Here is a 12,935-nt window from a genome sequence, read left to right as displayed (position 1 = left end):
TTGAGATATCTGCATAATTAATAACAAATCAATACCATTTAATAAATAATCGTTTGTGTAGTATTGCTTAGAATGAATATAGGTTTAACTTTACCCTAGGAATGCAGCAACAGGTGATTAATATAAACTTAGCACAAAAAGTAAGGAAATTTGTGTTTGGTAGATTATTTCTCTGTGGTAACAATGCTTTTTGGCAATAAACCTCATACAGTTGGAAAGCCTGTTTAGTTCCCTTTCAAATGGTGCCCCATTTGTAAGGAACATGCATTTGTGGGATGAGCAGCACCGTTGAGTATGTGGGTTGTGCCCATGAAACATTTGCCAAATCTTCTCTGCCAATGCCAAACAGCTTATTCTGCCATTGACTCATTTGGTGTTTGGTGGATTGGATGATTCTGCCTACGGCAGTTGGATCGTAGGGTCAAAGCGGAGAACACTATGCTTATTGCTGCACCAATAGAGTAACACCTTTTGGTGGAGGCAGTGTGATGGTGTGTGGTGGCATCTCCCTCACTGGAAAAACGAGGCTTATCATCATTTGAGGCAATCTCAATGCAGAGAGATATAGAGATGAGATTCTGCAACCAGTAGCAATCCCATATCTCCACAGACGCTTTGGTGGACTAGAAGGGTACTTTCTGAATTTGAAGCACTGCGCTGATCAACTATCTCCATTGTCACGGACATCTTTAACACCTCACTGGAGAAATGCCATATACCAGCCTGCTTCAATTCCTCCACCATCATTCCTTGGCCCTGACCTTTGTGGTTATGAAGTCATTGTGCACCTTCTTCTGACTCACCTCAAATCCCTTAACGACCTGCTCCTGGACCCACTGCAGTTTGTGGCTCTGTAGACGACGCAGTCAACATGGCTCTTCATTTCATCCTCCGGCACATGGACTCCTCAGGAACCTACGCCAGGATCCTGTTTGTGGACTTCAGCTCTGCCTTCAACACCATCCTTCTGGCTCTGCTACAGGACAAGCTGACCCAGCAGCATCTACCTGACTCCACCTGCAGGTGGATCACAGACTTCCTGTCTGACTGGAAGTTGTGTGTGAAGCTGGAGAAACACTTCTCTAACTCCCTGACCATCAGCACCGGTTCCCCTCAGGGCTGTCCTTTCCCCTCTGCTCTTCTCCCTGTACACCAACAGCTGCACCTCCAGTCACCAGTCCGTCAAGCTCCTGAAGTTTGTGGACACAACCCTCATTGGACTCATCTCTGGTGGGGATGAGTCCTCCTACAGGCGGGAGATTGACCACCTGGCGACCTGGTGCAGTCAGAACAACCTGGAGCTAAACGCTCTGAAGACAGTGGAGATGGTTGTGTACTTCAGGAAGGACGTAACCCCACCCGCCCCAATCACCCTGGGGGACTCCACAGTCAACATTGTGGAGTCCTATTGCTTCCTGGGCTCCATCATCTCCCAGGACCTCAAGTGGGATCTAAATATCAGCTCCCTCATCAAAAACTCCCAGCAGAGGATGTACTTCCTGCGGCAGCTGAAGAAGTTCAACCTGTCAAAGACAATGATGGTGCACTTCTACACTGCCATCATTGAGTCCATCCTTACCTGCTCCATCACCATCTGTTATGCTGCTGCCACTACAAAGGACAAAGGCAGAGTGCAGCACACCATCCGCTCTGCTGAGAAGGTGATTGTAGCCGATGCCTCTGACACCGGACACAAAATGTTTGAACCACTCCCCTCTGGCAGGATGCTGCAGTCCATCAGGACCAAAACCACTGCAGTCAGCTTCACCCACAAGGTCCCAGACCTTGACGTCACTCTTTGGTTGGGACACAGAGACACCGATACAGATACACAGATATGGAGAAATATGATTCATAATAGATATAACAGTTGGTTTGATGAACAGTGGCAATTATAGTAACAATAAAGATAATAGAACTATAACAGTGCAGAGCATAGCAGGGCATTGAGACGGACCACAGAAGCAGCTGCAACCACGATTTAGGTGCCACCCCAATCCAAGAAAATCTGCAAGGCGAGAAAACAGAAGGACCCTGGACTGATTTTAATCATAAGGATAATACACTCTGTGGTTTACTGCTCTTAACAGTCAACCCCAGAAGAACTAACTAATTTACATATGTCCACTGTGTGCCTTGATTAGTGTCAGTTTGTGTTTAAGTTTTACTTTCACCTCTTACCCATCTGATCTGATCTTTGATCTTTTTTTTACGTTAAGAAGAATGCAGGATGTCATTCGAAAGGCATGTCAACAACCTGTGTGCTTTGTATCAGTCACTCCCGCACAAAAGAATGCTAAGAACAACTGTGTATGCAGCAGATACAAACCTTACAGGAAAAGAGACCTTTGCAATTAAATAGATTAGTTGTATGAGGTGAAGAACTCTGCAAGGGTTTATTATCACTATATGGGATTCATTGTGTATTTTTAACCTGTCTTTGCCAGGTTTAGTTTATTTATTTATATAAATGTATTTCATCCATCAAACAAACAACTGAATGCAAACATAAAATTACAGGTCCTAAATAAAAAAGCAACAGATAGATAGATAGATAGATAGATAGATAGATAGATAGATAGATAGATAGGTAGATAGGTAGATAGATAGATAGATAGATAGATAGATAGATAGATAGATAGATAGATAGATAGATAGATAGATAGATAGATAGATAGATAGATAGATAGATAGATAGGTAGATAGGTAGATAGATAGATAGATAGATAGATAGATAGATAGATAGATAGATAGATAGATAGATAGATAGATAGATAGATAGATAGATAGATAGATAGATAGATAGATAGATAGATAGATAGATAGATAGATAGATAGATAGATAGATAGATAGATAGATAGATAGATAGATAGATAGATAGATAGATAGATAGGTAGATAGATAGATAGATAGATAGATAGATAGATAGATAGATAGATAGATAGATAGATAGATAGATAGATAGATAGATAGGTAGATAGATAGATAGATAGATAGATAGATAGATAGATAGATAGATAGATAGATAGATAGATAGATAGATAGATATTGTCACACACACATTTAAGACATACAGACACATTTAAAACTTACACAACAGTATGTTTTAAATGTGTAAAGGTTTATCAGAAGTTAATTATAAATTCAACAGACTCCATACTGTTAAGCCAATAATTCTGAAAAAAACTATTTATCTGGAATTTATACAGAAGTCATACAGATTATTTTAGCTAAATGTAATAACATGCCCTTAAGTGAAAGATACCCAGTGCTTTCATGCATCAGTTTGGTGGTGCCTTCATAACCAAAGACACATTAACATGGAATTAAGGTGAGACGATACAGGTGAATATGGGAAATATTTAAACAATTAGATATCACCATGAAACTTCCCAAGTTAATTACTTACATTAGGACAATATTTATTTGTATCACACGTTTTTTGAAATGTAATGTTTAATATGCAAATGAGCCATTATCTAATGCTAACTTTTAATGAATTCAAGAGATATCTACAGGCGCATTTAGACAACGGGTAGAAAAATAAACACCTGCAATGTGCATTTTGGATGTTATTTTGTTATTTTATGGAAGCAAAATAGCCCAAATAATGTTTTTGCCTGTAGTGTCTCTCCTTATTTCTAATCTACAAACTCATACTTAAGCAACAGGTACAACAAGTCCTGCATGAATACGCCCTGTTAGTGGAGCACTATAAAGCAGGCGGTAGCACAATTCCGAGAAAGTGTACAGGACAGCATCAGGATCAAAGGTACTGTACTCTTTAAATTGATAGTTATTAGCAGAAATCAGATTTGTATTACATAATGCAGACAATATACACTCTCCTGCTGTAATTAATGTTTAAGTTTATCTATATCTATTGAAACAGTTGTACATTTTATTTCCAAATTGTATATATTTTAAATATTGCTCATGTAGTATTCTATTATTATTTCATGTACCGTATATTGTTTCCTAATATTTAATGTTTACTCTGTATGTGTGCTGTGTGTCTGGTATTTTGCTGCTGCAACACTATTATTTCCCATTTTTTGGGATCAATAAAAATCTATCTATCTATCTAAAAGTACCATGCATTGTTACACAAATAAAATTCTGTAAGAAAAGTGGTACCAAAACAAGTGGTTTTTTTGGGTTTTTTTTGATTTTCTTAAAGACTTTTAGTCAGCTGCCATACACAAGAAATAAAGTATTAAAGAGTTCAAATGGAATTTAATTTAGGCAGAAATAAATTACTGTTTTTAAAGTGTGCATGCTTTGATTTGAGATTCAAGGTGAAAGAAATGGTATCAAAATGTGTTATTGTGAGCATATGGAAAAGATAGGTACTAGAGCTATATAGGAAAGACCTAAAGTATGTTGTTTTTGTTGTAGGGTGGTGAGTTTTCATGTAATTGGAATAAAGGTGCTCCACTAGGCCTATATCAAAGTTATTTTGTTTTGTTTTTAGAGCTTTGAGGTCAGCACTGCCTGGGGCCCGTTTCAGGAAGGAGGTTTAACAAACTCTGAGTCTAAACCCTGATCTCTTAATTGATTTACTCTGAGATGGGAAACTCTGAGTTTTCGGTTCCAGAACAGCTGATTTGAGTTGGTTCGGAGTAGGTTGACTCAGAGTTAAGCGCGTGCACCACCACTATAAAAAGGCAGCATGAATGGAGCAATGATACTACGATTCACCATGGCAACAACCACAAACAAATCGGTCGGCATACTTTAACCCTCTTGTACTAGAACTACTCATGCGCACATAGAGCGAGTTTGAATTTTGTTAAAAATAGCAACACGGCTGCTGTTGCAAAATAGCGAAAATTGGTGTGGGAGATGTCTATGTGCTGTTCGAGTCAATGCATAAGCTTTAATATAGTGTATTCATTTCATATTTAATCACAGGTAACCTATAATATTACTGGTGAAAACTAGCCTACTAATCCCATTCTGAGGTTGCAGCACCATATCATTAACAAAACTATAATTTATAATCATTTAATTCTTTTTAATTGCTCTCACTGTTTGTGTCCAGGGAACACTACAAAAACGTTTAAAAACGTTTCAGTGCAAGGCACACTTTTCTGACGGCTCTGCATGCAGTGGCTTTACTATTATGCTCTGCATCACCAATGTTGTAAAGAAAACTGCCATTTGCAAAAAAACATAATGCGACACAAAAAATCTGCTGGAATGTAAAAGCATGTCCACGATGGTGGATGTTAGTGAGGACGGTTAAGGTACATATCAGATCGACTATGAAGAAAAACGATATCTTTCAAATAGGTTATCTGGAACTGAAAATACATCTAGTCGGGCCTCACTATCATCTCCCGACGTATGTTTAACTCTCTGTGAAGTAGGATAATACAGCTTCTTCATCAACGGGATCATCGACAAAAAGAAATGCCATGTTCGAGAAAAATATATATAATCTGCCTAACATAGTTAATAAACCAACACTGTTTTTTATTCATGCAGATAACAAACTACTAAAAAATGCGCTGAAATGCGCCTGATACAGACTGAATGAATGAATGAGGAATTGAAAGAGCACTCAGAGGGAGGAGACTGAGAGAAACTCGAGGTTAATTGAAGAAAATCTGCTCCCGACCAGGTTAGGTTCATAGACTCAGTTACTGTAGTAACTGACTCTGAGGTTAAGTTACCTCTCTTTCTGAAACGGGCTGGAGTTACCCCTCTCTCTCAGGTTTGATTAACCTCCCTTTCTGAAACGGAAAACCCAGAGTTTCCCTCATCTCAGGGTTAACAAACTCAGAGTTTTCACTAAACCTGCTTTCTGCTTTTTAAATTTGCAGGTAATTTTTCAAACATTTGAATAACATAATGAAAATAAAAAATGGCCTTTTAATAAGAGTCTTTAATTTTGTCGATAGTCTGTAAAATCTGTTTTGTGATCACTTTCTGTCTGCTTCATCAATCCACTGTCTGTAGTTCTTTAAATGTCTGTTACTGTTCGTGGGACAGCTTCTTGTGACAAGTGCACCCTGTAGATGTGTGTAGCAGTCCTGGTGACTGTCACCATACATCTAGGTGGAATACTTGATGAGTCACTTCTGTGTTCCAGATAGAATCCCGCTGGGAGGATCGATAGGAATGGATCTTCAAAATTGGTTCTCACTCTGTCCATAAGACCTGACCTGTTTTATGTAAACAGGAATCATAAGAACTTGTTTTGTCTATTTGTTGAAGAACAATATTTTTATACTGAAGCATAACAGCGAAACATAAGCATCACACTCAATGATAACATGTTTAGGCCTTGCATTACACTCTAGTTCAATAACTTTAAGTTTTAATATCAATATCTGAATCATTATCAGCATACATCATTGTACCTTATAGCACTATTCAAACAACTGATGACAGCCATTATGACAAAAACAGTATGCTTTTCCTCAATCCAAAATTAGGAAGGATTGTCTATGATATGTTACATGGATTGCATGTAACATAAGGTTCTGCTAATATTTGCAATGCCCACTCTCTAGTGAGAGTACGAAACATATAAGTCTTGCATTGTCCGACCTTTCTCCACAGCGCTGCGAAGGAAGGTCTGGCTAGTCCACACAGCATTCCGGGATGGGAGAAAAACATGCTCTGGTTTATTGGCATTTCTTTAAACCAACCAGAAAAACAGGAACACATTTACACTCGCTCGCAGCATTTCTGTCTATTACACACATTGTCTATTTTTTACGAATTAGAGTAAGTTAACTTTAGGAATTGTCGAAAGCACCTTTAATAGACTAAATAAAGGATCAATAACTGATACAGTCTACCATGGGATGAACCACTGAAGAGAAGATGGAGTAAATTACAGTAAATGTGTTTCTGTCATCCTCAGACAATTCGACAGGTTGAGGAGTGATGTCTTCAGGGTTGACTGCGTTGTGTCTCTTGTTTCTGCACACTGGAGCTCTGGGGTTTAAGATAACCCCAGGAAAGTCTTTGAATCACCTGGAAATCACAGAGAGGGCGATTTTAGATGTCACCGTGCAGGTGTGCCACGCTCTGGCCCAAGCTGAGGGGACAGACTTTACTTTTCCTGTAAGAATTTACTTGTATTCCGTTATTTTACCAGAGATGAGTTATGTTATGTTGTGTCTTTTATTAATATTAGCGTTATATGACTGTGTCTGTGTGTTTAGGCACAGCCTTACACTGCAGAGGATGTTGCTGTAGCCTGCGGCACGCCAAAGTCGACCAAGAGTTTCCGACAAGCAATTACATTCATCACACTAATGAATATACGGGTGGACATCCGTCATGCCCTTAATGCAAGCTTCCATTTTGATGGAGAAATGTTTGTTCAAGGAAGAAAAATCATCACTGAGGGAATGCTGGCAGTCAAAGCAAGCAACAAGCAAGCAAACTTTGAGGCGGCGAGGCAGAAAGTGGGAGAGATTTTACATCCTTTACAGGTATTTATTATTTTTTTAAAGCATTACTAATGCTTTTTAAACTGTTTCTAAACAAACTAAAGAACATTGATGGATTATTAACCCTCTTGTTATGTCAACTTAAAGGACTTCTACAGTCATAGTAACTGGGTGGAACTGGGGAACAAACTCCCAAACTCCAATCTGATCAGATCAGACACCAGCATTGGTAACATAGCAGGTATAAGAGATAGTATAATGTGATGTCTGTCTGTGTTTGGCTGTGTTAACAAACAGACAATAACACTGAGAAGGAGTTCTGTTTGGGTGTGTTGTACAGTATAGTTTCACAGTAGAAAACATAACTAAAATGTATTTTGATAAACTTTTCTGCAGATGAAAGTAGGGCAACGTGTCGCAACTGTGATGGAGACTGCAGGAACAACATCTTGGAGGACATCATACAGGAGAGGGTACTGACCTCTGGATACTTTGGTGTTGTGCCTTTAGTCTCAACCAAACCAAAAGGTAGGTGATTGCTTTCATTCAATCAGATCTAGTAGTCAGTCAGTATTCTTTAAATTTTCCTGAGGTTTCCACTTCTGTGAAACTGTAGGATTTCCTTTTAATTGTAGCCTACATACATTTACTCATCAACAAACACTGTTATGTTAACATTATTGCAAAGATGTTGTAAAAAGTATAATGTCTACGTATCATGACAGCAGTTATAATTATATTACAGTTATAATTAGAACAGCATAATATGTCCTTTTCAACAATGTCTCAGAATCAGTACACATTCCTTAACTCAAAACACAGATGTGGTGTCTATTCATTCCCACTGTTGCGGATATTTCTCTTTGCATCCTGAATTTTTCAAATGTTTTCTGTTAACGCTTATATAAAGAAAACAATTGTTTATTCATCATCTCCCTCTAAAAGGAAAATGCAGTCATGGAGAAGCAATTGATCAAACAAGCACCATCGAACCTAAAGGTGGGATCAACAAAGACTCTTTCGAAGCCAGCCACGGATACCTCCACATGACAGCAGCAAACATGGCGATAGCTGCAACCAGTGAGCTACTAGAAGACATTCGAAGAGCTGCTGGTGACAGACCATTTCTCCAGTATGAAACCTATTTGGATTTTTGGTTATTGGTTTCAGTTATGCATGTAAGGATTTCACAAGTAGTTTTTTCATCTCTTCTCTTTCCATCACTTAGGATGATGGGGATATTTAAAGGATCCAGTAAAGCTCTTTGTTTTGTGATTGACACCACAAAAAGCATGAGTGATGACATTGAAGCAGTGAAGACCGTCACTTCCTCTATAATCAACAGTGAAGTGGGAACAGAGAATGAGCCCTCAGTTTACATTCTTGTACCTTTCAATGATCCAGGTAGCATCTTTAGGGTGCTAAAATGATCTATTTGTGTGTATAAAGATGCTTGGAAGGTCCATTTGTTGTTATAAAAACAAGCATCATTGAGGTATTTTCTTCTTCCTGTTTCCACCTGAACCCCAGATTTTGGGCCATTGATAAAGACTGCAGACCCAAAAGTCTTTAAGACTTTCATTAATTCACTACCAGCAACTGGTGGAGGAGATGAGGAGGAATTGAGTCTTTCAGGGCTTCAGGTGCTGTGATGCATGTCTTTTACTACTTCAAAATCTGCCCCCCAAAGCCTTTTGACAGTTTTAACCAAAAATATCCTCGCTATTCCACACTCTCTTCCTCATACAGCTGGCTTTATCCAGCGCTCCTCCTAATTCTGAGATCTTCCTCTTCACGGATGCACCTGCTAAAGACAGACAAATGAAAAACACTGTGATCGCACTCATAGAGCGGACCCAAACAGTGGTGAGTATCTGATCTAGGTGTCAGTATGAACTATTTTATGGTCAGTATAGAATTTCACACATTTATCTTGTGAGATTCTGAAAATTTGTTGACATATGTTTTAAAATGTTCATTATATTTTTTGCTTTTGTAATGTTTATTGATGATTTTAGTAATATACAGCTTTGTGATGTGCTATATTGGTGTAATCTCGAGTCTCTTTTAATGTAGATAAGACAGAGCTTATATTGAGTCAATTTAACTTTTTGTTTGATTTTATTCTATGGGAACCTTACAATACCAAACAAAAGTTGTCTTTCCAACATTGTTACAGAAGCCAGCAAGATAATTGGCATATAGCAGCTCTCTCTCACAAAGATCGGTGACAGACAAGTTTTGCAGAAGGCACGGCCAATCTTGTCAAGCTCTGACCAGTGATAGAAGAAGAATTCAGTTCCTTTACTTAATTAAAAGAACTAATACCACACAAAAATACAAGTAAAAGTCCTGCATTGAAAATGTTACTTAAGTAAAGGTATGTAAGTATAATCAGGAAAATGTACTTCAAGTATTTAAAGTACTAAATGCAGAAAAATCCTCACGTTTTCGAAACTGGAAACAATCAAAAACGTTCTGTCAATCAACTAGCGTTTAATGGGTTAATCATTTCAGCTGTAATTGTAGGCCTGTATTGTTGGCTAGTTTAATTCATAATAAAACATTGTATTTTATAAACGTGTGTTTTGTGTGCAAAAATCTTAATCTGTAAAGTAACTAGTAACTAAAGCTGCCACATTAATGTAGTGGAGTAGAAAGTACAATGTTTCCCTTTGAAATGTAGTGGAGAAGAAGTAGAAAGTGGCATGAAAGGAAAAGACACAAATGTGTACCTTATGGCATTTTTCCATTACATGGTACCTGCTTAACTCACCTCTACTCTACTCGCCATTTACTCAAGTACACTACTTGAGTAAATGTACTTAGTTACTTCCACCACTGGCTCTGATCACCCACTCTTGGAGAAATGCATTCCTCTTCCTTCTGGGAGGAGTTATAGGCTCCCTAGAGCAAAAACAAACAGGTATAACATTTCTTTTGTTCCTTGTGCGATTAAAGCTTTTAACTTGCACAAGTCTTGAATGCACAGTTTTATTAGTGTCACTTGGGCCTTCTTAGTGACACTTTTTTTAAATCACTTTTCCTTTTAAAATTGTTCTTAACCAATCTGTTGGATGTGCACTGCTAAGATGTTTTATGCCTTTTTTATTGTGTTGTTACATTGTTTTTGTTTTGGTTTTTTTGTACCTCCAACTGCAGATCAAATTTCCCATTGAGGTACAATAAATGGTTGGAATTAAGACGATTTCAATGACACACACCTGAGTGCTGAGTCTGTTTGATACCTCTGAACCTGACTAAACATGCAGAGCTGCATCAATGAGTCCACGGAAACTCATTGGCTGCAATTTTGTTAATTCATTAATCATTTTCAGTATTTGAGTATCTGAGACAAATTATCTAAATTGTTTTTTCAGATGGCAGTATTTGCTGGTTACCTAAGTGTTTTATGATTGCAAACTTAATATTCTTGGAAAAAACTAAACATTTAAAGACGTCACTTTGGGCTCTGGGAAGGGTTGGGCATTCACTATTTTCTGACATTTTATTGACTAATCGATTAACAGAGAGAATAATCAGCAGCTATTAGTTAGTTGGAGCCATAAAACATTTACATTTTGTTAATGGAAGGACTGGGGACAGATGATAGTTGTGTACCTTCTTTGGCAGAAAACTTCTTTTTGGTATTTATCATGCACACTAATGATTACTACAGGCCTTTCTGATTTGTTTTTTTTCCTTATTTCTGTCCAGGTGAACTTCATGATTTCAGGCTCAACGACGCTCAATCGTAGGAGACGAAGTGAAGACAATCAGAAACTACACAGGATAGCAGAATCAGATGCCCAGCTGTACAGAGACCTGGCTCAGGCTTCAGGAGGTCTGGCTATTGAAGTCACAAAGAGTGAGCTTCCTGTGGCAACCAGCATCATAACAGATTCCTCCAGCTCCTCTCTGGTATCACAAAAATCTCACTATTAGTTAGTTTTGTCAGTTAAAAGATTTCACGTATGTCATCTGTTGAATGTTCCTCTCCTAGGTGACCCTTTTGCAGGCAACGAGGAACCCAGGAAAGACAGATACTTTCTATTTCATTGTTGATGAAACAGTAATAAACCTTACAGTTTACATCACTGGGCGCTCTGTCCATTTCACGCTCATCAGCCCCAAAGGTAAAACTGCTTTTCCTAATTACATTTTATCTGTTTATGAACACTGCATTTAATGCATTATGTGTATTATTTTATCATTAGTACATCATGATACATTTTGAGTCATCACAATATAATGGCTGAACATTGGCAGTCTTCACCGTTACCTACTGTACACCACAATATGCAGGGTTTTATGGAATTTGCTTGATTTCTTTATGTAACATAAAAATTCATAGTATGCAGCCATAAAAAATATCATAATAAATTCCATAGTATAGTATGTCATAACAATGTCATAAAAGTAAAAGTATATTATAACATACAATATTTAATAAAAAGTCATAGAAAAGTCATAGTATGTCAGAAAAAATGTCTGACATTTGTCATAGTAAAGTATGTCATAAAGAAAATTGATAAAAAGTCAAAGTATGTTATAAAAATGTCATTAAAAGTTCATAGTATGTATGTCATCATAAAATGAAATAAAAAGTTATAATATAGTATAGTATGTCATAAAAATGTCATAGTATGTAAAAAAAAGAATACAGCATAGAAAGTCTGCTTAGAAATATAGGAAATATTGTATAGGATAAAACAAGATAATGTAATCTGCTAAATATAACATATAACAACAACATACAGTATATATATATATATTTGACAGGCATATTCACTGTCTGTTTTTAAACCTCGTCTTAAAACCAACCTCTTCTTCTCCTTCGCCTTTGACACCAGACATTGACATTTGATTTTATTGTTTAACTGTATGGCTGTCTTCTCTTGTTTTATGTCACTTAACTTGTTTTATTTGTATTCTGTTTGTATTTTATGACTCTGTGAGTTATATACTTTATGTCTTATTTATTCTTCTGTACAGCACTTTGGTCAACTTTGGTTGTTTTAAAGTGCTCTATAAATAAAGTTTGATTAATTAATATATTGATTGAGATATATATATTTGGGGTCACTTAGAAAATTCCATTCCACTCCATTACAGACAGGTAACCAGCTGAGATCAGTTGCATTGTTTTTTTAATCAGGGCAGCAATTTTCAGGTTACATTATATGCTTACATAATGTAGGAAAGAAGTAGAAAGAAGTGGCTGATCTTTAATGCAATATCTACGTTGCCCATTATCAGAAACCATTCATCTAATGTTCCAAAGGCACATTCTGTTTACTAATCTGATATCATTTTAAAAGGCTAACTGAGAAAACATTGGAGAACCCTTTTGCAATTATGTAAGCACATAATGTAATCTGAAAACAGCTGCCCTGGTTAAAAAAACAATGCAACTGATCTCAGCTGGTATTCTGTCTACAATGGAGTGGTATGGAATTAATATATATTAAACAAATTGTATATCCAAATACAATAATACAATACACATTTTCTATAGGCTC

The 12,935-nt window shown here is 37.2% G+C and overlaps 1 protein-coding gene across 5 annotated transcripts in view; it reads left to right on the top strand.

Annotated features, from left to right (window-relative positions):
* Positions 1 to 3,664: 3,664 nt before the first annotated feature.
* LOC144527459 (von Willebrand factor A domain-containing protein 7-like) overlaps positions 3,665 to 12,935 on the top strand; it is a 16,697-nt gene continuing 7,426 nt past the window's right edge. Inside the window, exons 1-13 of one of the 5 annotated variants that reach the window (XM_078265491.1) lie at positions 3,758 to 3,773; positions 6,099 to 6,180; positions 6,879 to 7,081; positions 7,183 to 7,455; positions 7,561 to 7,654; positions 7,810 to 7,941; positions 8,359 to 8,545; positions 8,642 to 8,817; positions 8,944 to 9,056; positions 9,163 to 9,279; positions 10,576 to 10,593; positions 11,131 to 11,334; positions 11,417 to 11,549. In XM_078265491.1, coding sequence (XP_078121617.1) covers positions 6,902 to 7,081; positions 7,183 to 7,455; positions 7,561 to 7,654; positions 7,810 to 7,941; positions 8,359 to 8,545; positions 8,642 to 8,817; positions 8,944 to 9,056; positions 9,163 to 9,279; positions 10,576 to 10,593; positions 11,131 to 11,334; positions 11,417 to 11,549 — 1,627 coding nt within the window. In that variant the 5' untranslated portion in view covers positions 3,758 to 3,773; positions 6,099 to 6,180; positions 6,879 to 6,901. Of the gene's footprint in view, positions 3,774 to 4,486; positions 5,628 to 5,856; positions 6,181 to 6,878; positions 7,082 to 7,182; positions 7,456 to 7,560; positions 7,655 to 7,809; positions 7,942 to 8,358; positions 8,546 to 8,641; positions 8,818 to 8,943; positions 9,057 to 9,162; positions 9,280 to 10,575; positions 10,594 to 11,130; positions 11,335 to 11,416; positions 11,550 to 12,935 lie in introns of those variants that run through there. The other 4 variants (XM_078265489.1, XM_078265492.1, XM_078265490.1 and 1 more) reach the window with 4 other exon arrangements.

This window comes from Sander vitreus, chromosome 13, assembly GCF_031162955.1.
Source record: "Sander vitreus isolate 19-12246 chromosome 13, sanVit1, whole genome shotgun sequence".
Lineage (NCBI taxonomy): Eukaryota > Metazoa > Chordata > Actinopteri > Perciformes > Percidae > Sander > Sander vitreus.
The sequence above is the reverse complement of the archived record's forward strand: the minus strand, read 5'-3'. Positions and strand labels throughout refer to the sequence as shown.